This window comes from Dryobates pubescens, chromosome Z, assembly GCF_014839835.1.
Source record: "Dryobates pubescens isolate bDryPub1 chromosome Z, bDryPub1.pri, whole genome shotgun sequence".
Taxonomy (NCBI): Eukaryota; Metazoa; Chordata; class Aves; order Piciformes; family Picidae; genus Dryobates; species Dryobates pubescens.
The window spans coordinates 42906478-42934364 of NC_071657.1; the positions used below are offsets into that span (position 1 = coordinate 42906478).

The 27887-nt window shown below is 44.9% G+C and overlaps 1 protein-coding gene across 2 annotated transcripts in view; it reads right to left on the reverse strand.

Annotated features, from left to right (window-relative positions):
* Positions 1 to 27887, reverse strand: part of TRPM3 (transient receptor potential cation channel subfamily M member 3) — a 348624-nt gene that overhangs the window by 110672 nt on the left and 210065 nt on the right. For both annotated transcript variants that reach the window (XM_054178940.1, XM_054178939.1), the window contains exon 8: positions 11439 to 11562. In XM_054178940.1, coding sequence (XP_054034915.1) covers positions 11439 to 11562 — 124 coding nt within the window. The remainder of the gene's footprint in view (positions 1 to 11438; positions 11563 to 27887) is intronic.

A 27887-nucleotide genomic window follows, 5' to 3' on the forward strand; every position in this document is an offset into this window, starting at 1 on the left:
CCACCTGGACTAGCTTAACAAGTAACCATGGCAATGCTATCAGTATCCAGTAAGAATATTGAGAAAAGTTTGTTAACCAATCGGATGCAGTCACACTAACAACATACCTACAAATACGTGTTGCTTTGCTGGAATAAATGGAGTCTTTTGTCTTCCTCTCTGTACTCTGCTTGTCGATTTGGCCATCACCCTATCCCTATACAGTGACATACTGGAAGGCAGCTATAAGGTCTCCCTGGAGATTTCTCTAAACGGAACAACCCCAACTCCTTCAGCCTATCCTCATAGCAGAAGTGCTCCTGACACAAACCTTTTTAAGAGTTCTATATAACTGTGGCAGAGGGAGCCAGGGAGCTGCATGGTTTCCCTGTGTTCCATGAGCAAGTGATAGGAGCTCTCCTCAGCAGCTTAGACCCCCACAAGTCCATGGGACCAGATGGGATCCATCCTAGGGTGCTGAGAGAGCTGGCAGATGAGCTGGCCAAGCCACTCTCCATGATTTTTCATCAGTCCTAGCTCACTGGAGAGATCCCAGCTGACTGGAAGCTGGCCAACGTGGTACCCATCCACAAGAAGGGCCGGTTGGATGAGCCAGGGAATTACAGGCCTGTCAGCCTGACCTCAGTGCCAGGCAAGATTATGGAGCAGGTCATCCTGAGTGCAATCACACAACACTTAGAGGATGGCCAAGGGATCAGGCCCAGCCAGCATGGGTTTAGGAAGGGCAGGTCCTGCCTGACCAACCTGATCTCCTTCTATGATCAGGTGACCCGCCTGGTGGATGTGGGCAGGCCTGTGGATGTAGTCTACCTGGACCTCAGCAAGGCCTTTGACACCGTTCCCCATAGCAAACTCCTGGCCAAGCTGTCAGCCCATGGCTTGGATGGGAGCACACTGCGATGGGTTAGGAACTGGCTGGAGGGCCGAGCCCAGAGAGTGGTGGTGAATGGTGCCACATCCAGCTGGCAGCCAGTCACCAGTGGTGTGCCCCAGGGATCAGTACTGGGCCCCATGCTCTTTAACATCTTTATTGATGATCTGGACGAGGGCATCGAGTCCATCATCAGTAAATTTGCTGACGACACCAAGCTGGGGGCAGGAGTTGATCTGCTGGAGGGTAGAGAGGCTCTGCAGAGGGACCTCGACAGGCTGGGCAGATGGGCAGAGTCCAACGGCATGAGATTTAACACATCCAAGTGCCGGGTTCTGCACATTGGCCACAGCAACCCCATGCAGAGCTACAGGCTGGGGTCAGAGTGGCTGGAGAGCAGTCAGGCTGAGAGGGACCTGGGGGTGCTGGTCGACGGTAGACTGAACATGAGCCTGCAGTGTGCCCAGGCAGCTAAGAGGGCCAATGGCATCCTGGCCTGCATCAGGAACAGTGTGGCCAGCAGGAGCAGGGAGGTCATTCTGCCCCTGTACACTGCACTGGTTAGGCCGCACCTCGAGTACTGTGTCCAGTTCTGGGCCCCTCAGTTTAGGAAGGATGTTGACTTGCTGGAACGAGTCCAGAGAAGAGCAACAAAGTTGGTGAGGGGTTTGGAACATAAGCCCTACGAGGAGAGGCTGAGGGAGCTGGGGTTGCTTAGCCTGGAGAAGAGGAGACTCAGGGGTGACCTTATTACTCTCTACAACTACCTGAAGGGAGGTTGTAGACAGACGGATGTTGGTCTCTTCTCCCAGGCAAGCAGTACCAGAACAAGAGGACACAGTCTCAGGCTGCGCCAGGGGAGGTTCAGGCTGGATGTTAGAAAAAAGTTCTATACAGAAAGAATGATTGCCCATTGGAATGGGCTGCCTGGGGAGGTGGTGGAGTCGCCATCACTGGAGGTTTTTAGGAAAAGACTTGACAGGGTACTTGGTGCTGTGGGTTAGTTGCTTGGGCGGTGTTGGATTGGTTGATGGGTTGGACGCGATGATCTTGAAGGCCTCTTCCAACCTGGTTTATTCTATGTATTCTATGTATTCTATGTATATATTTTATACAGAATACTTTCCTACCCTTGTAATATACAATTATATATACAGACTTGTATAATCTGCTTAAATAGACTTTCGTGCAATAGACCTCATGAAGCACCTTCATCCAAATGTATTTCTGTATATCAACACAGCTAACTTTACAATGTAATAAAAACTACTCATTAAGAAATGGAATTTGCTCTGTCTTACAAACCTGATGGACTTATGTTGCTCCTATTCTATGGTCTTATCATCCAGCTTGTGTGCTCAGATTTTATTCAACAAACTTTATCAAATAAATAGAACATTGCATATCATAATAATGATGCTTCCTGGGCATACAATTCAGAGACTATTCTTTAAGAGTGGAGTTGAAAATAGGAATATGTTCTGATGATCTTATTATGATCATGTTTTTTGCCTGGCCACCAGACTTACATCAAATTTACAAAAGAGATGCCAGCCTATTTACACATTCTAAGTAGGTTGAGTAGGAAAAGTGATTCCAAAGATAGCTTTATTTTCCTTTCCAAAGATTGACTTGCATTTTGTTTTCTCTCTCCACATCTGTAATTCATCTGTATGTATGTGCTTTGCTATAAGAGCATCTTCCTTCCTGTACACTGTTAGTACTGAACTGTTGGGTATCAAACTCTGATTTGGAAATCCTCTCCTGCACTGTCTGCTTTGTTCTCTATGAATTCAGCAGCCACAGAGTCAAGGCAGTTGGGTGTACTGACCATGAACTTGAAGAAAACAGCTACCATCAGTATGCTTGCTGCTGAGCTCTATCAACAATTTTTTTGCAGCTTCCTTCTGTTTGTTCTTTTAGGAAAAGAGGAGATTAGACTAATGATTAAGTCAGGTCATCAAGTGTTATTCTGGTTTACCCACTACCAAACCAGAAGGTCAATACTAAAGAAGGACAAGAGATAGGACATATGTGGAAATATAAAACTAGAACTAGTGAAGTCACCACTCATACCTGGGAATACTTTACATCTCCAAAGTCATCCATCTCCTTTGGTTATGCAATCTTCACCATGATCAGTATCATCTCTCTTTTATATTCATCTACAAGGTTATGAGTCTTAAAGGACATCATTAGACTAGCAACAACACCTCAGAAACATAACCTTTCTAGTATACCACTGTTAAAATTAATACTTTGAGTACAGCTAAGGTACCAGTGAGAAGCAATTGTTTTAATGTGCTGTTCTTTAGTATGGGTGGGTTAGTGGTATAAACCCAAATTCAGAGCACTTAGTTTTGGGCAAAGGATCTCCTAGCTAATACCTCTTCAAAAGACATGCAGGAAAATAATGTCAATGGTGACAGAAGTTACACAAGTGCAAACAAACTAGTAACAAAGGCACAACTTCATTTGCAATAAAAATCCTGATGTCCATACTGCAGACAAAAACTTCACTGATAACATTGCAGTAGCAGAAATTGGTTCAGAATTTGACAACCAGTTCTGAATGTCTGGAACAATCCAGAATTACATTTTTCCAGCCTTGAGAATCCAATGTCTGCCTCTGATTTCTGCCTTTGTTCCTTCCTTCTTCCTTACCTTTATGCCTTTTCTCCTTCCTGCCTCGCTTTCCCCCTTCCCTTTGCTCTTCAACTCTCACTGCCTCCCTTCCTCATTCCATTCATCCTCTGTTGTCTGAGGACTATGAGGGAATGTGAGCAATAGACTCTTGGAGTCACACCCTACCGTCTCTGAAATAAACCCAACAAGCCGATGGTGTTCATGATATGGGGAAATCCTTGTCCTCTCTCTGCCTGCCTGAACATGGTGACTTAGAAAGCAGAGGGTAATGGCAACTAGTTCCTGCATGGTGCACCAGGCACTGCAGTCAAGCCTCCCCAGTAACCACCCCACCTTCCCAGCCACCCTTGCAAAATAGGTACAGTGCTGTGCAAAGGAAAGTGAATGATGGCTTGGATGCTGGTTCACTGAGACTGGAGATGCTGACAAGGTTTAGTTGGTCTACACCATGCATCAAAATCTCTTCAGTAAAGAATAAAAGATATGTATTGTCATAGACGACTTGCTTTTAAAGGAGTGGAAACCCTGATATGAAGCCCAGACCCATTTTTAAGAGAAGTCTACTGCCTCTATGGGGCTCAGGTTAGTGATGTAAGGAGAAAGTTTCCTTCCCTAGCACAGCCCTCAAATTACTTCCATTTCAGATAGGTGGTAATGAAGTAACAACAAGAAATCTGAGGACAATGAAGAGAGAACTTTGAGAAAACAGGTTAAGGAGCACAAGCAGCATTCCCCTCTGTTCCCCCAGCTGTGGGGATTGATGAGGGAATAAACAGGAAGAATCAGCATATCAATGACTGGCTCCAAGCCTGGCATCACCAGCTGGAATTTGGGTTCTTTAATCATGGGTTGATTTACAGGACACCAGGCCTGCTGACAGATGGGGTACACCTGTCTCAAAGGGAGGAAAGGCTTCCAGCCCAGGAGATAGCAGGGCTCACTAAAAGAGGTTTAAACTAGATTTGAAGAGGAAGGGCACAAACACAGGATATCTAGAAATAAGCCAAATGGCACCACATCAGTGTTTGAAGGATGGTGTGCTAGTGAGGTCTTTCGGTCTGCCACATCAGCAGAGGTAGGGAATGGAGACCCATGCATCAGCAAAGACACAAGTGTTATTGATGAGTTAGTAAGCACAGGAGCACCTGAGAACAGTCAGGCAAGAATTAGGACCTCTCCCTGCAAAAAGTTGGTGGGACCATTAGACCAACTGAAGTGCATGTGCACTAACACACTCAGCATGGGGAACAAACAGGAGGAGCTTGAAGCCATTGTGTATCAGGAAAACTGTGATATTGTGGCCATCACAGAAACATGGTCAGAGATGTCTCACACAACAGGAGAGCTGCAGTCAATGGCTACAAACACTTCAGAATGGATAGGCAAGGAAGGAGAGATGGTGGGGTGACATTGTATGTCAGGAAGTGTTTTGACAGCCTTCAGCTTAATGATAGTGACAATAGGGTTGAGTATTTAGGGGTGTATGCCAGCAAGGCAGGTATCCTGATTGGAATGTGTTCACCCAACCAGGATGAAGAGACAGATAAAATATTCTGTAGGCATCTGGGAGAAGTTAGGAGCTCTTGAAGGCACAGGAACTGCCAGTTCCCATGTGCCGAAAGATGAGCCGGCGGGGAAGGCAACCAGCCTGGATGAGCAAGCAGCTCCAGGAGGATTTAAGGGGAAAAAAGAGGCTGTATCACCTTTGGAAGGAGGGGAAGGCTTCTCGAGGTATGTTCAAGGAAGCCGTTGGATTATGTAGGAATAAAATTAGAGAGGCAAAGGCCCAGTTGGAACTGAAGCTGGCCACCTCTGTGAAAGACAATAAAAAGCATTTTTACAAATATATTAACACTAAAAAGAGGGGAAAGAAGAACCTCCACTCCTTATTGGACCTGGAGGGGAACACGGTGACTGAAGATGAGGAAAAGGCTGAGGTCCTGAATACCTTCTTTGCCTCAATGTTTAACAGCAAGACAGGAGTTCAGGATGAGTGGCCCCCTGAGCTGGGTGATGGGGTCAGGCAGCAGTGTGATGCCCTGGAAATCCATGAGGAATTAGTTCAGGACCTGCTGAGCCACTTGGACACTCACAAGTCCATGGGACCAGATGGGATCCATCCTAGGGTGCTGAGAGAGCTGGCAGATGAGCTGGCCAAGCCGCTCTCCATCATTTTCCTCCAGTCCTGGCTCACTGGAGAGGTCCCAGATGACTGGAAACTGGCCAATGTGGTCCCCATCCATAAGAAGGGTCGGATGGAGGAACCTGGAAACTCCAGGCCAGTCAGCCTGACCTCAGTGCCAAGAAAAGTGATGGAGCAGATTATCCTGGCAACAATAACTGCACACCTGAAGGATGGCCAAGGGCTCAGGTCCAGCCAACATGGATTTAGGAAGGGCAGGTCCTGCCTCTCCAACCTGATCTCCTTCTATGATCAGGTGACCCGTCTGGTGGACGTGGGGAGGCCTGTGGATGTTGTCTACCTGGACTTCAGCAAGGCCTTTGACACCGTCCCCCACAGTAAACTGCTGTCTAAGCTGTCAGCTCGTGGTTTGGACCACAACACTCTGTGCTGGGTTAGGAACTAGCTGAAGGGCTGATCCCAGAGAGTGGTGGTGAATGGTGCCACATCCAGCTGGCAGCCAGTCACCAGTGGTGTCCCCCAGGGATCAGTGCTGGGCCCCATCCTCTTTAACATCTTCACTGATGGTCTGGATGAGGGGGTTGAGTCAGTCATGAGCAAGTTTGCAGATGACACCAAGTTAGGAGAAGATGTTGGTGAGTTAGAGGGTAGAAAGGCTCTGCAGAGGGACCTCGACCAACTGGACAGATGGGCAGAGTCCAATGGGATGGCATTTAACAAGTCCAAGTGCCGGGTGCTGCACTTTGGCCACGGCAGCCCCATGCAGAGCTACAAGCTGGGGTCAGAGCGGCTGGAGAGCTCTCAAACAGAGAGGGACCGGGGGGTGCTGATCAACAGCTGCCTAAACATGAGCCAGCAGTGTGCCCAGGTGACCAAGAAGGCCAATGGCATCCTAGCCTGCATTAGGAATAGTGTGGCCAGCAGGAGCAGGGAGGTCATTGTGCCCCTGTACTCTGCATTGGTTAGGCCACACCTTGAGTACTGTGTCCAGTTCTGGGCCCCCCAGTTTAAGGACATCGAGACACTTGAACGTGTCCAGAGAAGGGCAACAAGGCTGGTGAGAGGCCTTGAGCACAAGCCCTATGAGGAGAGGCTGAGGGAGCTGGGATTGTTTAGCCTGGAGAAGAGGAGGCTCAGGGGTGACCTCATTGCCCTCTACAACTACCTGAAAGGTGGTTGTAGCCAGGAAGGGGTTGGTCTCTTCTCCCAGGCAACCAGCACCTGAACAAGGGGACACAGTCTCAAGCTGTGCCAGGGGAGGTTTAGACTTGAAGTGAGGAGAAAGTTCTTCACTGAGTGAGTTGTTCGTCATTGGAATGGGCTGCCCAGGGAGGTGGTGGAGTCACCATCCCTGGAGGTGTTCAAGAGGAGATTGGACGTGGCACTTGGTGCCATGGTCTAGTCATGAGGTCTGTGGTGACAGGTTGGACTTGATCCTTGGTGTCTCTTCCAACCCTAGTTATACTGTGATACTGTGACAGTTGCTTGCCCTTATTCTCATGGGGGTTTCAGCTTCTGTGATGTTTGCTGGAAATGCAACACAGCAGAGAGGGAACAGTCCTGGAATGTGTGGAGAAGAACTTCCTGACAAAGCTGGTGACAGACACAACTAGGGAAAGGCACCCTGCTGGACCCGCTGTTAATGAGCACAGAAGGCTTGTGCATGATGTAATGGTTGTGGGCTGTGTCGGTGTGGCAGTTTGACGCTGTGCCTTTAAGAAAGGGGCACACTGGCTAAATGTTTGCAAAATATTTTGGTATTCTAAACGAATTTCATTGGCCAAGGATTGTGGGAGGTCAGATTGGACCCAGGGGAGCTGGGAACTTTCTCTCAGTCTTCCTTCTTTCGCTGTCCCTTTCGGCTAGATCTGCTTCTGGGCTTCTTGCCAACTAAGATAAGATACTAACTCCCTGTGCAAGGCCTTTCTTCCTTTCCTGCCCTGTTAACCGTCCACATCTCTTTTCTACCTCTTTGGGGGAGAAGGGAGGTAGTGGGGTGAAGGGGGTACAGGGGGAAGCCCCCTCTGTGGGGGGTCTGGTTTCTGGTTGAGTTCATTTGCTGTATATTCCTGTATATATTGTAAAATACCTGTGTTTGTTGTGTTACATATAATCTGTTTCCTTGTAAAATATACTCTCATTTCTCCGACTGGGTTTAGCCGTGGTCTCTTTCTCAGTGGGGGAGGGAAAGCAGAGCCTTTCCTTTCAAACCACTACAGTCGGGTACTGATTATGAAATGACAGATTTCTTGATAGTTGGAGAAGTAAACAGGAAGGTCAGCAGAACTGTCACCTTTGAATTCCAGTGGACAGTCTTTGATCTGTTTTAGAGATTGACTCTGGTCTCAGCTGCAAGAGGCAACAAGAAATGCCTCTACAAACCTATTAGCAACAAAAGGAGGACTAAGGAAAATCTCTGTCCTTTATGAGATGCAGGAGGAGGGAATGTAGTAGTCAAGGATTATTGAAAGGCTGAGGTATTCAATACCTTCTTTGCCTCAGTCTTTTGTAGTAGGACCAGTTTCTCTCTAGGTACCCTACACCCTGAGTTGGAAGGTAGGCATGGGGAGCAGAACGAAGCCTCATAATCCAAGAGGAAATGGTTAGTCACCTGCTGCAGCAGTCTATGGGGCTGGATGGCATATACCCAAGAGTAACAGGAGAGTTGGCAAAAGTGCTCACGAAGTCACTTTCCATCATTTACCAGCAGTCCTGGCTAATTGGGGAGCTCCCAGCTGACTGGAGATTGGTAAATGTGGTGCCCATCTACAAGAAGGGTTGGAAGAAGACTCAGGGAAATACAGACCTGTCAGTCTGACTTCAGTGTTGGGGAAGGTCATGGAGGTGATTGTCTTGAGTGCCATTATGCAACATATGCAGGACAAACAGGTGATCAGGTTCACTGAGCATGGGTTTGTGAAGGGCAGGTCCCGCTTAGCAAATCTGGTTTCCTTCTATAACAAGGTGACCTGCTTTGTGGATAAGGGAAAGGCTGAGGATGCTGTTTACCTGGACTTTAGTAAAGCATTTGACAGTGTCTCCAAAAGCATCCTCCTGGAGAAATTGCTTGTGACTACAATGGGCAGATGCTTTGCTGGGTTAAAAACAAGCTTGATGGCTGGGCACAAAGAATGGTAGTAAATGGCGTTAAATCCAGTTGGTGTCTGGTCATTAGTGGTGTTTCCCAGGGCTCAGTACTGGGACCACTTCTCCTTGATGTCTTTATCAATGATCTGAATGAGGGGATTAAGTGCACCCGTAGTAAGTTTGCAGACAGCGCTAAGATAGGAGAGGGTGTTGATCTGCTTGAGGGTAGAAAGACTCCTCAGAAGGACCTGGACAGCTTGGAGGTATTAGCCAAGGGCAACTGTATGAGGTTTAACAAATCCAAGTGCTGGGTCCAGCACCTGGGCCATGAAACCCCCTGGAATGCTACAGACTTGGGAAAAAGTGGCTGGAAAGTTGCCTGGAAGAAAGGGATCTGGCAGTGTGGAGTGATTGATAGGAGTGTGCTCAAGTTGCCAAGAAGGGCAACAACGTTGTGTCTTGTATGAGAAATAGTGTGGCCAGCAGGAAGTGATTGTCCCCCTGTACCCAGAACACGTTAGGCCATGCCTCAGAGACTGTGTTCAGTTTTGGGGCTTCCACTACAGAAAGACATTGAGGAGCTGGAACAGGTACAGAGGAAGTCAATGGAGCTTGTGAGGTGTCCAGAGATGAAGTGTTATAAGAAGTACCTGAGGGGACTGGTTTTGATTAGTCTGGAGAAGAAGAGGCTGAGGAGAGACCTTATTGCTCTCTACAATTATCTGAAAGGAGGTTGTAGGGAGGTGGGTGTCGGTCCCTTCTCAACAAGCCTCAGCTTCCACCAGTGTAAGTTTAGATGAGTTATTAGAAGAAACTTCTTCACTGAAAGGGTTATCAAACACTGGAATAGGCTGCCCAGGGAGGTGGTTGAATCACCACCCCTGGAGGTGTTAAAAAAACACAGAGATGTGGTGCTAAGGGACATGGTTTAGCACCAGACTTGCTTGGGCTCAATGGTCTTACAGATCTTTTTCCAACCAAAATGATTATGATTTTATGACTTATCATTAAGTATAATTTTTATGTTTGCAGGTAGAACACTTGCTCACAAGTACATCCTATATGAATATATTATTATATTACATTAACAGTAATGGACACAAAAGAACTAATTCTCCTTCTCTAAGGAGATTCCTTTGCTAATCATTGATAAGAAATCTTACAGCAAATTCAACAAGGTAGACTGAAGCACATGTATGTACTATATATATAAGAAGAATTAAGTCCCACTGAGGTCATGACACATCTTGACAATCATAAATGGGTAGGAAAAGTATTTATCAAGCACAATCAATATTTTTCTGAGGGTCTTTAATGCAGAGAAGATTTTGGAGGTGAAAAAAAAGGAAAAAAAGAAAGAAAAAAGAACTCTATCGTGATATAGTTCACCAAGGGAAGGGGTGACAGTCTACACCTTATGGGCTGCACTGCCTGCTTGTGAATAGCTAAAGGGTGTCTAAAATCTGCTATATAGTTTGAATTCTGATTGTGGGAGGAAGAAGGCAGCAGAGTTGGAAGTATTTCCAGTTTCATCAACCATCTGCTTTGCAATGGCATAGTGAAACTGCATGTTGACGTCAAGTTGTCCCTGAAAAGCTGTCCTTGGAATTCTCCCCTCTCTATTGTCCAAGGTACCTGCTAGATGATTGTGGAACATGTAAACAATTAGTCCTGCATAAGGAAGGCCGACCACTTTTTTATGGATGCACAAAATGCTAGCTACTGAACAGAATACTATGCTTTTGGCAAGCTAAACCAGATAAAGAAAAAACCTTCCATTTTGTAAAGCTCTATCAAAAGGGCAGCCTGTCTTTTTTTAAAAGATTTTCTAACTGTTCTTCCCTGTTTCTCTGCAATGGTATTAATTACTCTATGCCATATTTTCAACTAAAATTAAAAGGCATTGCAGAGGATGAAGTCACAGAAAATTAAACTTCTGCAAAACAACTGTGTCAATCTTTTTGAATGCTACCATAGCCAAAGGGTTGCACATTGTCATAAACCTGAAATTCCTGGAAAATGTGATATAAAATGGAAATAAAGCCTAGAAGAAATATCAGTTTAAAAATATGAAGCACATCTATTCAGTTTGTAAGAAATAAAAATTACTGGAACTGAATCTTTTTTTGTTTTTTTTAACTATGTGATTTTTCTTCAAAAGCAGCATCATGTGGAACTCTCAGAAACTGTTGAAGGATCTTGCATTCTTCTAGAAAGTGTAAGTATGGGACAGCCTTGCCACTGCAGAATAGGAGCTTCACACATCCGCTTCACACATCTCCATAGTAAAGTAGTAGCCCTAGTGATACTTGTGCAGCTCTACAGCATCTTTAAAATATGATCCCACAGTCAGATAAACAAGTATGTTGTCTGTAATTGAATGAGTTGAATGGAATTGAATTTTAATTGTACACCCGAGGATGACTGAATGATATCTGTACTCAACTAGCTGTATTTTGATCTGACAAAGGATATGTAGAGGAATCTACAAAGGGAACAGATCTGTTGGATTCATCGCTTCAAAGGGGGAAAAAGTAGATCAAAGTGAACAAAAATTAGCATAGTATAGTATCCTTTTAGAGTCTGGACTACAGAGATCAGCTTTGTGAAATCCTTCAACAGACACCTGAAAGAGATGATCAAAGCAATACATAAGTTCTTTATTTGCTTCTAAGGAAAATGCAAACATACCAGCTCCTTCTTCTTCATGCACTCCATGAGGACAATAAAGAGGTGCTGTGCCTGGGTTCGGGTATATGTGAAAGTCTTCTGTATGGTAACTAGCAACTGGTCCCTCAAAGACTCGTTGATAAGTCTGAAATTCAAAAAAGAAAAGATGGAGTGGAAAACCAGACATGAAGGAACATGGCAACTTCAGGCAAGTGTCATAGGTCAAAAAAGTAAGAGACAAATTACCGCAGGTTGTTTTGGACATGTTTGAAGGGCTGGAATTGCTGAAACACTGTTTCGGAAAAATATTTTGATCATGTTGGGGTCCTCAATGCCAAAGTTTTTATTTCAGTTCCCACATACTGCATGACAGAATGTCAGTCAAACTATCAGCTTTGAGACATTTCCTAACAAAACCAGGAACCACGCTTGGATTTGAAGGAGACCAACAATTCCAGGTGATGTGAAGACCCCCTTCTACCACTGAGTTAGCAGAATTCAAATGAGGATTCATTTTATGAAACTGGGTACATTTTTGTTGTCAGTGTCTTTTATTCTGGCTTAAATATCCCAACAGCTTCAACCACCTTATTGATGCTGCACAGGAGCAGGTAAGAAAAGAACAAAAAATTATCTATTCTTCAGTTAGCTTGGAGAAACCATTTTGCTTTTGTTCATGCTGATCTTCCACGAGTCTAAAAGAGTAACCATTTTCTATGGTTACATTTTATGGTTACTCTTTGGTCCTAACATACTTGCAGAAAGTGGCCTCAGGACAGAAATAAAAAATAGTATTACATGGAATATTAGTACTCATACCATGTCCCTTGATACTGAAAAGCCTATTACTTGGGACTATCCTGGGAGTAACAGTGTTCTTACTGTTTGACAAAATAGGAGGGTCTAGTGTAGAATGTGTATCCTTTGCTGTATGAAAGTTTCTATACCATAGCAGTTTTATCACTTAAATATTGTAACTGAATGTTTGAAATTATTCGAGTCAGAATATTTTACAGGATAAGTCATCTTTAGTCATCTAAGGGAATGAAAATTAGAAAATCTTCATGAATCACAATTTACAACAGAAGATAAACAAAGATTTAATCCAACACCAACTGCAAAGAATTGCGATAAACAACAAAGTACCTAAAAGTCATTGTTAGCCATTAGGGCTGTAATATTAGTAAAAGTCACCTACATTTCTCTGCAGCAAGGAAGCCCAAATGAACCTGCAGGATATTCACCACACAACCAAATTTCAAATATGATTTAACTACCTAGTCTTTATACCTTTAGCAAACATGTCATTAGAAGAGACAATGAGTGGGAATGGTGAAGAGGTATAGAGGTACCTAGGAGAATATAGGAGGCCCAGTGCATGGAGGACGTGTTCCCTACTCTCTAAATTTTGACTTTGACTGTAACTGACCCTGTTAGGTAAGGATTCCTCTTCACAAAGAAACCTAAAAGATATGTTGATATATCTGGGTTGAAATGAGTTTGTATCAGGTTTCAGAGCACACTGTGGAGACTCTCCTTGGATCTTGACTCTTCTCCACCTCTGCACTTCATCTTTTCATTGAGGAGCAATACAGCCCTAAATGTGCCTTTACATGGACTATGGGAAAGGCAACAATACTGCATTTAATGCTCACTCCCTATGCAAGCACTTTCCCATAGTCTGACCTGCTTAATTCACAAAAAGGCAACAAATGACAAGATCACAGATTCCCAGACTGCCTTGGGTTGGAAGATACCCACAAAGGCCATCTTGTCCAAGCAGGGACATATCTGAGTAGATCAGTGTAATGGGTTGAGGCAGATCCCCTCCCCACCACAGGCAGAAATAACGACTCGGACAAATGGATTGCAAAAGTGATGAAAGTTTAAATAGAAAGCAGTGACAAAGAAAGATCCCATCCCCACCTGAGGGTGCATCCAAAACCCCCAGGGCTCCTTCTTCCCCCTCCCTCTGCTGGGCTAGTCTCAGCTGGCCAGGCCTGAGACTGCCCATCCCCCTGTGGCCTTGGGCCCAACCAGGCCCATGGCCGGGAGATCTCTCCCCCAGTTACCAAGTCTCGGAGAGGGAAGGAAAGAGGAAGTGCCAGACCCCACCGCAAAATTTATAGTGGTGCAAGGGATTATGGTAGAAATACCTAATTTCCTGAGTCCACCCACTGGGATGGACTTCTGGACACAGGAAACACCCCTGTAGCAGAGGGCACCCAGCCCAAACTATGACAGGAGCCACCCCTTATTTCTCCTGTCGTTTTTGCGCCCCACGTTGGGCGCCAATAAAAAGTGTGTGGTGGTTTGAAAGGAAAGGCTCTGCTTTCCCTCCCCTACTGAGAAAGAGACCACAGCTAAACCCAGTCGGAGAAATGAGATTATATTTTACAAGGAAACAGATTCTATGTAACACAACAAATACAGGTATTTTACAATATATACAGGAATATACAGCAAATGAACTCAACCAGAAACCAGACCCCCCACAGAGGGGGCTTCCCCCTGTGCCCTCTTCACCCCCTACCTCCCTTCTCCCCCAAAGAGGTAGAAGAAGAGACGAGGATGGTTAGCAGGACAAGGGAAGAAGTGGACAGGCCTGTTACAAGGAGGGAGTTAGTTCTTATCTCTTGGCAAGAAGCCCAGAAGCAGATCCAGCCGAAAGGGACAGCGAAGGAAGGAAGACTGAGAGAAAGTTCCCAGCTCCCCCCCCGGTCCAATCTGACCTCCCACAATCCTTGGCCAATGAAATTCGTTTAGAATACCAAAATATTTTACAAACATTTAGCCAGTGTGCCCCTTTCTTAAAGGCACAGCGTCAAACGGCCACAATCAGGCTGCCCAGGACCACACTGAGTCTGATCTTGAATGTGGACAGGGATGGGGCCTCAACCACATCCCTGGGTAGCCTGTTCTAGTATTTTACCACTCTCATTGCAAAGAACTTCCTCCTAATGTCCAATCTAAATCTACCCTGCTCTAGTTTATAACCATTGCCCTTTGTCCTATCACTTCAAGCCCTTCTAAATAGTCTTTCCCAGCCATCCTATAGGTTCCCTTCAGATAACAAAAATTAGTTATAAGATCTCCCTGAAGCCTTCCTTTCTCTGGGCTGAACATCCACAATTCTTTCACCCTATCTTCACAGGAGAGGTGCTCAGCCCTCTGATCAATCTGGTACTGCCCTCCTATGGACCCATTCTAGCAGTTCCATGTCTCTCTTGTGTTGAGGGCCCCATAGCTGGACACAGTACTGCAGGTCAGGTCATACCAGAGCAGCCCAGGATGTCATTCACCTTCTGGGCTGCAAGTGTACATTTTGGCTCACAACCAGCTTTTTTTTTTTCTTTTCTGCAGGGCTGCTCTCAATTTCATCATTGCCCAGCTTGTATTGATATCAAGTGTTGCCTCAACTTGGGTGCATGGCCTTGCACTTTGCCTCATTGAACCTCACAGAATCACAAAATTATTGACGCTGGAACAGACCTCTGAGATCAGGTTCAGCCTATGGCCTAACACCACCACATTGACTAGATCACGTCACTAATTGCCACATCCAATCTTTCCTTAAACACCTCCAGGGATATTGACTCCACTATCTCCCTGGGCAGTCTATTCCAGTGTCTAAAACTTCATGAGATTCTTCCTAGCCTACCTCTCAAGACCATTCAGGTCCTTCTGGATGGCATCTTGTCCTTTAGTCTTATCACAGAATCACAGAATGTTAGGGATTGGGAGGGATATTGAAAGATCATCTAGTCTCACCCCTCTGCCAGATCAGGGTCACCTAGTGTAGGTCATACAGGAATGCATCCAGGCGGGTTTTGAATGTCTCCAGCCATAGAGACTCCACAACCTCTCTGGGCATCCTGTACCAGTGCTCTGTCACCCTCATAGCAAAAAACATTTTCTTTATGTTTACATGAAACCTATGCTCTAGCTGGCACCCATCGCCCCTTGTCCTGTCATTGGACGTCACTGAGAAGAGCCTGGCTCCATCCTCTTGACACTCGCCCTTCATATATTTATAAATATTAATGAGGTCATCCCTTAGTCTCCTGCAAGTTAAAGAGATCCAGCTCCCTCAGTCTCTCCTCAGAGGCAGATGTTCTGCTCCCTTAATTACCTTTGTGGCTCTGTGCTGGACTCTTTCAAGCAGGTCCCTGTCCTTCTTGAACTGAAGGACCCAGAACTGGACACAATATTCCAGATGCAGCCTCAGCAGGGCAGAGTAGACGGGGAGGAGAACCTCTCTCGACCTACGAACCACACCCCTTTTAATCTCGCCCACAAGGTCACATTGCTGGCTCGAGGTAATAATTCTGTCCATCAGGACACCAGGCACCACCAGGTGCCTTCCCTGAAGGGTGTTCTCCAACAGGTCAGTCCCAAACCTATACTGGTACATGAACTATGGATTTTAAAAGGCTTATTATTATCAAAATGTTTTGAAATTCTCTGAATAAAACACTTTGTTCAATGAACTGCACATAATCTGTTTCTAACTTTTATTGTGTGATCTTTTCTTCTTTCTCTTTTTCTTTCTTTCTTTCTTTCTTTCTTTCTTTCTTTCTTTCTTTCTTTTCTTTCTTTTCTTTCTTTTCTTTCTTTTTTTCTCTTTCCTTCTTTCTTTTTCTTTCCTTCTTTCTTTTTCTTTCTTTTTTTCTTTCTTTCTTTCTTTCTTTCTTTCTTTCTTTCTTTCTTTCTTTTCTTTCTTTTCTTTCTTTCTTTCTTTCTCTTTCCTTCTTTCTTTTTCTTTCCTTCTTTCTTTTTCTTTCTTTTTTTCTTTCTTTCTTTCTTTCTTTCTTTCTTTCTTTCTTTCTTTCTTTCTTTCTTTCTTTCTTTCTTTCTTTCTTTCTTTCTTTCTTTCTTTCTTTCTTTCTTTCTCTCTTTCTTTCTCTCTTTCTTTCTCTCTCTCTCTTTCTTTCTTTCTTTCTTTTTTCTTTCTCTCTTTCTCTCTTTCTCTCTTTCTCTCTTTCTCTCTTTCCTTCTTTCTTTCTTTCAGACACTCTGCTGATATTTTATTCCATTGGAATCACAAATAAGACACAGTTGTGGAACTCTGTGGAACTGACTGCATTTCTCATATTCCATGTATTTTTCATAGCATTGTTATTATAAGAGATAGAAATCTCCGTTCTAGTCAAACAGGGATGATTCCTGGGTGTTTTTATGAGGAAACAGCTTTACTAGAAGCTCTTCACTGATGGTTGTTCTTCTACATAACTTTTCCCTATGTTTATAAAATGATTGTCCCACTCACCAAGGGAGGGATGATTGTGTTTCAACAAATTATGTTCTTCTTTCCAACTTTTGATTGCAAAGTACTTTGTTACAAGAGAAAAGTAATGATATCAAAATATGCAGTGTGAAAACAATCTTCAAAATAATTCAGATGTGAAAGTATTCATGCTCCTCCATGGTGCTGGAGATACCACAGGGAATACACAAGATCCACATCATACCTACATTATGATCTCTTTTGCTCAAAGAGAAAAATATCTATACTTCCCCTATTAGGCTTCAGTTATGAAGCCTAAAATCTATGCCATAGTGGATGCAGACAGATCAATACCAAGACAATTTTTAATGATTCTCACATGAAGATGCAGATTTAAAGCACAGAAAATGGTTTATGTTTCCTTGTGAACATTAGAAGTGCATTTTTATGGCACTGAATTGAATTCCTTAAGGGTCTCATGCTTGCAGGAGCAGAACTGATGGAATAGTTAAAATGCTGTAAACTCAGCTTGGAGACTGTATTTGAATATTGCAAGCAATTTCTCATTCTGTAAGGAAATATTTATCTAAGAAGTGACATAGTGTTTCACTTCTCGCATTTTAAAGTCAGCATTTAAGAATCTCTGAGGGTTAGAAACTATTGAATGACCCTATAAGTAGTTGCACTTTACAGTTGTTTTCTTTCCAGATCGTGCTTTTATGCAAGACAATGAAATGAGAAGATATGCTTGATTATACTCTCAAAAGTACTTCGGCTTTATGTGTAGGAGAGCTATTAACAACTAGGATATTTGCGGCAGGCATTATACTTGAGTGTTTGTGGTCTCAACACTATTGAACACATTTTCAACTTTTAAGTAAATGAGAAACTAAGTGCTTCAGAGTCTGGAGAACCTGAGCTTTAAGTTAAGGCCAGCAGTGATGATCAGTCAGATAATTATTCCAGTGCACCACATGAGGAAAGTTGCATTTATGCCACCTTCTCATATACTTTGCCTGATGTATGTATCTTGTTTGTCATTAAGATGTAAAAAGTACTGGGAACTTACTCAACTTCTTTTCTTGTAGCAAAATGTAGCCACCTTTCATTCTTAAAATTCTGTCCAAGACTTTTCAGACCAAGGCAGTATGTAGTCCCTGATAGCAAAGTTATGGTCAACTTTAAAAAAAAAGCACACCTACATTAGTTCTGCATATTTGATATTCATAATGCTGCAACCTCAGATGAGTAGGAAACTGCATATCTGCCTTCCCTTCCTCCCACAAATTCAGTGAGAGAAATGCAATGCTGAGGGTTCAAACTGATTTACCTCCAGAGACATCTTTACTTCAAGATATGTTTCAGTTCCTTCTGTCCCATTCTTGGTACATCACATAGCTGCAGACAGCACCTCCTGCAAGGCAGTACAGGCACAGCCCTCTGTGTTGTGCTGGCAGCCTCATTCCACTGAAGCCCAGCACTACAGTTACAATATGCACCAAAGACTGCCCCAGGTGAATGAAATGTCACATTTTTATGAGGAAAGCCTATAATTAGGTCTTGAAATAAGGCAGAGTCAAGCATCTTGTTTCTTTTAGAGGAAACACATACATTGACATTGCAAAGGGGTACTGCACCTTGATTAATATAAAAAATACTTTTTTTTTTTTTTAATTTTCAATGGAAAATCAATTAGGAAGGGCAAAGAGGAGGGGAGGCACACACTACGATTCTGTGTAACCCAATACAAAAGGACCTGTTAGGCAAATACACAACTGTCCAACACTCTTAAGGATGTCTTGGACTCAACAGATTGGCACCACATGTCAGAAGTCTAGTAGAGTGCTACATTTTGTCCTCCCTCACCTCCAGATATATCCCCCCCCGCTTCCACATAGGAAATAAACTTTCAAATAAACATAAAAGCTAACACCAGTGCTTAGCACACATACATTCTTATAGGTAGAAAACTAATTCCTATGGGTCTTCAATAAACAAATATTTAAGACACTGAAAAGGCATCATGATAATACCAATATGCATGTGCTGAGCTTGTTGCTGCCATGAATCAAAAGGGTTTTGATGGACAGAGATCAGATATCTAGTGCATAGCAACTGAAAGACATGCCATGTTTCAGAGAAGACTCTGATTTGCAGCCAGCAGCCAAAATTAAAATACGTTTTCGACTTTATAGTCTGCACAGTGGAGTGCAGAATTCTACACACGATGTGGATGTGCTACACTGATTTAGAGTCTAACAGACACAATTTTGTATAACCTAGTTAGATTCCATCCAAAAGAAAAAGATAGCAGCTGAACCCAGTTAACATGCCAATTACTTAGTATTCTGCTCATCTTGCTATTCAAAAGCAGGCTACAGAGAGGGAAAAACACCCGGTTTACATCTGAAATCTAGTGTATTTGGGAATATAGTGTATTTAACTCATACTTTTTAATAAATTAAATATTATTGTGGAATTCCTAAAAATACCATTTCATTTCAACTGATGCTTTCTGATGCAGGGTCAAGCAAAGCCTTACCCGTAGTAGGCTTACGCAGCGGCAGCACCTGGGATAAGAAGCTGTCCTCCATGTACTCTAAGAACCTTCTGGTCTGCCTCCTCTCTGCTGTGTTGTGACCTCAATACAGGTGCTCCAGCTCTAATGGTTGGAGGCAAGTCAGCAGCTCAGCTAGGAACTCTCTCGAAGGATAATGGAATAGATAGACATCTAGGCAAGGCTCTCGGCAAGGTTAATCTGTGGATACGCCTTCTAATGGCGGGTCTCATGAGATACCCTTCCCGAGACGATCTTCCATGGAATCCTAAGCCCTGGACTACCATAGATGAGGGAATTAAGCGTCTGAGAGAATTTGCTGTTAGAGAGATACTCTACAGTGAACATGAATCTCTGAATTCTGATGATGTTCCTGTAGGAAATGGTCTTGCTAAAAAGCTCATCAAGCTTGCTCCTTCTAATTATGCAAACATTCTGGCAAGCAGAATTGTAGCAAGAAATTATGGTGGAGCTCCTCCTACGGTTGGCCAATTCACTGATCAATTGAGACAATTGGATGATAGCATGACACGTGTTTCTTTGGTTTCAGCCATTGAAACTCTGTCTGGAAAACTGGAGAATTGCATGAAAGAGCTGAAGGATGAATTTAAAAACACCATATCCCAATTGGCACCAAGAGATAATTCCAATTCTTCCTCCAGGTGGGTGCAGGTTTCATCTGTGAGGAACAGACGTCCTCCAAGGAGGTCATTCCAAAACAGATCAAACCAAAACAGACCACCAAGGCAGTCACGTAGGACTAATTGGATTACCCTGCGTGATCAGTTTGGTGAGAACATGAACAGGTGGGATGGTCAACCAACTTCTAATCTTTTCAGGAGGCTGAGAGAACTGCAAAGTGGCAGAACCCGAGGTAGCAATACCAGAAGGGTAGCTGTTACTTCCACAGTTCCCCAGGACAACTCTAATAGCTCCAACAGTGGCTCCAGTTCTAACACTGCACAGTGTGCTCGGTGCACCTGTGGACATGTTCCCCATAACTAGGGGTGTCCTGCCTCCCGCCAGGGGGAGGAGAGGGGTAATAGAGATAATAGAATCTATTGGGATGTGTACATCCAGCGGCCTGGCACTTCACAATTTCAGAAGTACAGGGCCTTGGTTGACACAGGAGCTCAGTGCATCATATTGCCATCAAATTATCAGGGATCAGAGTCTATAACTATTCTGCGAGTCACTGGTGGATCTCAAGAGTTAAGTAAGGTGGAGGTTAATATAAGTCTAACTGGTAAACAATGGAAGAAGCATACAGTTGTGACCGGACCTGATGCACCTTGTATTTTGGGAATTGATTTTCTGAGAGAAGGGCGTTTCAAGGACCCTAAAGGTTACAAATGGGCTTTTGGAGTAACTTCTGTAGAAATTGATGGACAAAAGCTGAAACTGTCTGCTAGACCTGAACTTTCTGATGAATCTGCAGTTGTGGGACAACACAAGATTCAGGACATTAAGTTGCCGGTTGCTTCTCGGACTGTGCATCGCAGACAATACAGAACCAACCGTGACTCTTTGTTGCCCATTCAGAATCTGATTCGTCAGTTGGAGAGTCAGAAAGTCATCAGCAAAACTCATTCACCTTTCAACAGTCCAGTGTGGCCTGTGCGAAAGCCGAATGGAGACTGGCGTCTGACAGTGGACTACCGAGCCCTGAATGAAGTAACACCGCCTATGAGTGCAGCAGTACCAGACACGATGGAACTCCAGTATGAGCTGGAATCCAAAGAGGCCAAATGGTATGCTACCATAGACATTGCTAATGCATTCTTCTCTATTCCCATAGTGTAATGGGTTGGGGCAGATCCCCTCCCCACCACAGGCAGAAATAACGACTCAGACAAACGGATTGCAAAAGTGATGAAAGTTTAAATAGAAAGCAGTGAATGTTACAGAACACCCAAAGCGCAGTGACAAAGAAAGATCCCATCCCCACCTGAGGGTGCATCCAAAACCCCCAGGGCTCCTTCTTCCCCCTCCCTCTGCTGGGCTAGTCTCAGCTGGCCAGGCCTGAGACTGCCCATCCCCCTGTGGCCTTGGGCCCAATCAGGCCCATGGCCGGGAGATCTCTCCCCCAGTTACCAAGTCTCGGAGAGGGAAGGAAAGAGGAAGTGCCAGACTCCGCACTGGATCTTATAGTGGTGCAAAGAATTATGGTAGGAAATACACAATTTCCTGTGTCCATCCCTCTGGGCTGGACTTCTGGACACAGGAAGTGAATGCACCAGGGGGGCACCCAGCTCAAACTACAACACATAGCAGAGGAATGCAGGCCTCAGTTTGCTTTCACCTGGAGAGGAATCCAGTACACTTTCAACAGACTGCCGATGGGCTGGATCCACAGCTCAAGCATCTGTCATGCAGTAATCCACAATGCTCTGGAGGAAGGTGGTGCTCCAGAACACATCCAGTTCATCAATGATATCATCGTCTGGGGTAAAACTGCTGAGGAAGTCTTCGAGAAAGGTAACAAAATCATGGACATTCTTCTGAATGCAGGTTTTGCCATCAAGAGAGACAAAGTGAAAGGTCCTACCACAGAGATCCAGTTTCTGGGAGTGCAGTGGCAGGATGGACGCCGACACATTCCAGTGGATGTGGTAAATAGAGTCTCTACCATGACAAATCCCATGAACAAGCACGAAACTCTAAGTTTCTTGGGGATAGTGGGATTCTGGAGACTACACATTCCTGGATACAGTCAGATTGTGAAACCTCTGTATGATGTGACTCGGAAGAGAAACAGTTTCCACTGGGGACCTGAACAACAAGCAGCCTTTGACCAGATAAAGCAAGAAGTGGTTCAAGCAGTGGGTCTGGGACCTGTCTGAGATGGTCCAGACATTAAGAACATTTTGTATACGGCTGCAGGTGACAATGGTCCAACCTGGTGCTTGTGGCAAAAAGCTCCAGGTGAGACACGTGGACGACCTCTTGGTTTCTGGAGTCGAGGTTACAGAGGTTCAGAGGCTAATTACATTCCAACAGAGAAAGAGATTCTAGCTGCCTATGAAGGAGTGAAAGCAGCTTCTGAAGTGATTGGAACTGAATCACAACTTCTCTTAGCTCCCAGATTGCCAGTTTTGAATTGGATGTTCAAAGGCAAAGGTTCCACACCACATCATGCCACAGACTCCACCTAGTCCAAGTGGATGGCTCTGATAACACAGAGAGCTCAAATGGGAAATCTTGAAAGACCTGGTCTGGTGGAGGTAATCTCAAGTTGGCCTGAAGATGCCAACTGTACTAAACCTCCAGAGGAGAGAGTAACTCGTGCTGAGGAAGCTCCTCCTTACAATGACCTTTCTGATGATGAAAAGAAATATGCTTTGTTCACAGACAGTTCCTGTAGTCTCGTCGGGAACAAGCGAAGGTGGAAGTCTGCAGTGTGGAGTCCAACACGCCGAGTTGCAGAGGCGAAGGATGGAGAGGGAGAATCCAGTCAGTTTGCAGAGGTAAAAGCTGTCCAGCTAGCTCTTGACATAGCTGAATGTGAGAGATGGCCAAAGCTTTATCTCTACACCGACTCATGGATGGTAGCCAATGCTCTATGGGGTTGGCTAAAGAACTGGAAGAAGAATGGATGGCAGAGGAAAGGGAAACCCATCTGGGCAGCTGAACTGTGGCAAGACATTGCTGATCGAGTCGAGAGAATTCCAGTGAAAGTGAGACACTTTGATGCTCACATTCCTAAGAGCAAAGCTACTGAGGAACAGCAGCACAACCACCAGGCAGATTTAGCTGCAAGAGTTTCTCAAGTAGACAAGGACTCTGAACTCGATCTCGACTGGAAACACCGAGGTGAGATATTCTTAGCTCGGTGGGCTCACGATTCATCAGGACATCAAGGCAGAGATGCAACATACCAATGGGCTCGTGACAGATCCATAGACATTTCCATGGATGCTATCACACAAGTCATCCATGACTGTGACATTTGTGCTGCTATTAAGAAGGCAAAGAGAATTAAGCCCTTGTGGTATGGTGACAGATGGTCCAAGTACAGGTACGGTGAAGCTTGGCAGATTGACTACATCACTCTACCACGTTCTCATTCTGGTAAGCAATATGTGCTTACTATGGTAGAGGCAAATACTGGATGGCTGGAAACTTATGCAGTTCCACATGCAACTGCACGCAACACCATTCTCGGTCTGGAGAGACAGATGCTGTGGAGACACGGAACTCCAGAGAGGATTGAGTCAGACAATGGAACTCATTTAAAGAACAACCTTGTAAAGAGCTGGGCAAAAGAGCATGGTATTGAGTGGATTTTCCATATTCCTTACTATGCACCGGCTGCAGGGAAGATTGAACGCTACAACGGTTTGTTGAAGACCACTCTCAAAGCCATGGGAGGTGGATCTTTGAAAAACTGGGAGAAACATTTAGCACAAGCAACCTGGCTGGTGAATAGTAGAGGTTCAGTGAACCGAGCTGGACCGGCACATTCAGATCCACTACAGAAAGTAGAAGGTGATAGAGTTCCTGTTGTTAGAGAAAAGAACCTGTTAGGTAAAACTGTTTGGGTATTTTCACCCTCAGGAGAGGCTAAACCTGTCCGAGGGGTGGTTTCAGCAGAAGGTCCAGGTCACACTTATTGGGTAATGCAAGAGAATGGTGAAATTCAGTGTATTCCACAAAGAGATTTAACTTTAGCTGAAAGAGTTTAATTTCAGACTGTTGTACAGCTACATCGCGTCCAAAGGAAGAATCCCTGAGGAATCTACAGTGCACGAACCCTGAGAGCCCTGAGTCAACTAAGAGTCCCTGAGTCCCTGTTTCCCTTTTCTTCGCTTCGTCTGCGGAGAGACAAACTGTTTTCCATATTCTTGATTTTTGATTTTCTTGGACTTCTGAATCATCTACATCTGAGTATAGCTGGAATGGACTATGAACTTGACTTACAAACTGTAAATATTGTTCTGGATTGGATGGACAGTACGAACAGCCAATGAAATTGTTTAGAAAGGGGTGGACTGTGACCGTTTGACACTGTGCCTTTAAGAACAAGCAGTGCTGAGACACTGGCTAAATGTTTTCGGTACTAGAACCAAAACATTCTGATATTCTAAATGAATTTCATTGGTTGATAGACAAAAAATGCAGCTTTAGATTGTAAAGCAGTTGGAATTTTTTTTTTCCTCAGTTCAGTTCAGTTTGGGAGTTGGGGGGAGTTTTCAGCCTGTTCTCCCTGCCTGCTTCTCTGCGAACTGCTGGAGTTGGCCTTCAGATAAGCAAAAACTAATCCTGCATGGGCTTTTGAAGCTTACTAACAACTCTTTTCCTTAGTAACTTGCCTTTCTCTCTCTCTAACCCCTTTTTGGGAAAAAAGGGAGGTAGGGGGGGAGAGAGGGGGTTCCAAGGAGGGGATCCCTCCCTCAGGGAGGGATTTTTGTTGTGTTATTTCTCTTTGCTGTGTATTTCTGTGTATATATTGTAAATACCTGTATATATTGTGTTATATATAACCTGCTTTCCATATATGCTTGTAAATATATAGCTTGCTCTTTCATCTGGGCTAGTTGTGGTTTCTTACTCTGTGGAGGAGGGAGAGCTAAGCCTTCTCTCAACCTACCACATGTGTTAAGTTCCCAGCCGATATTAGGCAGGTTAAAATTGCCCATAAGAACAAGGTCTGGTGATCCTGAGACAGCCTCTAGCTGCCTGTAGAATAATTCATCAACTTCTTCATCCTGGTTGTGTGGTCTGTAACAGACTCCAACCAGGATGTCAGCCTTGTTGGTCTTCCCTCTGATTTTTACCCACAGGCCCTCAACCTGATCATCCTTGATCTCTAGTTCCATGGCACCTAGAGCCTCCCTGATGTACAGGGCCACCACTCCACCCCTTCTTCCTTGCCTGTCTCTCTTGAAGAGCCTGTAGCCATCAATTACTGTGCTCCAGTCACGTGAGTCATCCCACCACATTTCTGTGATGGCAACTACATCATAACTTTCCGGATGTAACACAGCTTCCAGCTCCTAATGCTGCATGCATTAGTGTACATGCACTTTAGCTGGGCTGCTGTTTTCATCCCTGACTCCAGCTTAACATCCCGAGACTCCTGTCTTGGGGGGACTGGTTTCAGCCCCTTCTGCCTTCAAATCTAGTTTAAAGCCCTGTCAATGAGACCTGCCAACTCCCTTCCTAGAACCTCTCTCCCTTTGGGAGATAGGCCATTCTCATGCACTAAGATCTTTCTCCCCCTCTGAGATGGATGTACTCCATCTGTTGCTAGCTAGTGGTGCCACTCCAGACCATGCCTGAAATTTTTTAAGCTAGCTAGTGGGAATTTCTGGATGTGGGGAGGTCTGTGGATGTAGTCTACCTGGACTTCAGCAAGGCCTTTGACACTGTCCGCCACAGCAAACTCCTGGCCAAGATGTCAGCCCATGGCTTGGACAGTAGCACTCTGTGCTGGGTTAGGAACTGGCTAGAGGCTGAGGCCAGAGAGTGGTGGTGAATGGTGCCACATCCAGCTGGCAGCCAGTCACTAGTGGTGTGTCCCCCAGGGATCAGTGCTGGGCCCAATCCTACTCAATATCATTATTGATGATCTGGATGAGGGGATTGAGTCCATCATCAGTAAGTTTGCAGATGACATCAAGCAGGGGGCAGGTGCTGATCTGTTAGAGGGTAGGAGAGCTCTGCAGAGGGACCTTGACAGGCTGGACAGATGGGCAGAGTCCAAGGGCATGAGATTTAACATATCCAAGTGCCAGGTTCTGCACATTGGCCACAACAACCCCATGCAGTGCTACAGGCTGGGGTCAGAGTGGCTGGAGAGTGGCCAGGCAGAAAAGGACCTGGGGGTATTGGTTGATAGTAGGCTGAATATGAGCCAGCAGTGTGCCCAGGCAGCCAAGAATGCCAATGGCATCCTGGCCTGTATCAGGAATAGTGTGGCCAGCAGGAGCAGGGAAGTCATTGTGCCCCTGTCCTCAGCACTGGTTAGGCCACACCTTGAGTACTGTGTCCAGTTCTGGGCCCTGCAGCTTAGGAAAGATGTTGACTTGCTGGAAGGTGTCCAGAGAAGGGCAACAAAGCTGGTGAGGGGTTTGGAGCACAAGCCCTGTGAGGAGAGGCTGAGGGAGCTGGGGTTGCTTAGCCTGGAGAAGAGGAGGCTCAGGGGAGACCTTATTGCCATCTACAACTACCTGAAGGGAGGTTGTAGCCAGGTGGGGGTTGGTCTCTTCTCCCAGGCAACCAGCACCAGATCACAAGGATACAGTCTCAGGCTGCGCCAGAGGAGGTTTAGGCTAGATGTTAGGAAGAAATTATTCATAGAAAGAGTGATTGGCCATTGGAATGGGCTGCCCAGGGAGGTGGTGGAGTCACCATCACTGGAGGTGTTTAGGAAGAGACTGGATGGGGTATTTGGTGCCATGGTTTAGTTGATTAGATGATGTTGGAAGATAGGTTGGACTTGATGATCTCAAAAGTCTTTTCCAACCTGGTTAATTCTAGTCTATTTCATTCTAGTCACTATAGAAAGAAGGCTCATAATTAGGGAGAATAACAGCTTTCCTGTCTCAGGAAAAAAAAATTACCTGCTTATTCTGCCTCTAGGGATTCTGTCACTTATATTTCTCACAGGCAAAGCTCTGTCCAACTTGACCCTCCAGCTTACAGGAACAGGGCATCCATGGCTTCTCTGGGCAATCTGTTTGAGTGTCTCACCACGCTTATCATAAGGAGCGTCCTCCTTATGCCTAATTTAATGCTATCTTCTTTCACTTTATGACCATTGCCCCTTGTCCTATCACTATGTGCCCTTGTAAAATTCTCTCTCCATATTTCTTATGAGTCCCCTTTATATATTAAAATAAGTTAGATTAACTCTTTTGTATTCTTTTTCAGGATGTCATCAGACCACAGACAAGATAGATGGAAATTGTATGGGTACTGTCGTGAATGGACAAAAGAACCTCAAAATTGCTCTGAGCCAGACAATGAGGCAGAAGCTAGTAGATCTGGTTCTTTAGGCTTGCTTGAACATGTTTCAGCACCAGAATGAGCCAGGTGGATGTGCTTTTGGCCACAGTTGGAAAGAAGGCTTTCTATAGGTTGCAATATCAGGGTTTTATCCCTAGATCTGTGTTGGCTGGTATTGTCTCGGGAAATCTGTAAGTACCAGCCCAAGGAGCCAGAGCATTGTCTTGCAATTGTCCATGCTCTGGAAGGAACCACAAGCTTCGCTTGGAAGCTGAACTGTGTTTCCATTTACCCAGACAAGACAGCAAAGACCCCTTGCTATTCTCAGCGTTGTAAAGCCCAGGATCAGACACGCATCTTGCCGGGCCAAGAGGTGAAACCCCAGAGGAGCTGAGTCCCCGGGACAGTTTTGTTTGACTGGAGCAAGGAGCGAGTGCTGCTGCAAAAGGATTACAGTTGAAGAACCTCCTCTCTACAAAGCTTTCAGCTACAAATCCTTCGGGAACAAACCCTGCCTCAGCAATAAGCTGCAGACACCAACAGAAAGTGAAATGGTGCTCCTGCAGCTTCCATGTGGTTGACGCCATTTTGGTTTGTCTAGATCTTAACGTGTGCCATGAAGTATCAGGATCAGTGAGTAATTACAGTATCTGATTTTTGTAAGCATCTATTGCAGGTCTGTTGCCCCAGGGAATTCTGGAGTCCACCGCCCCTCCCCCCCCGCCCCGCTGTGGGC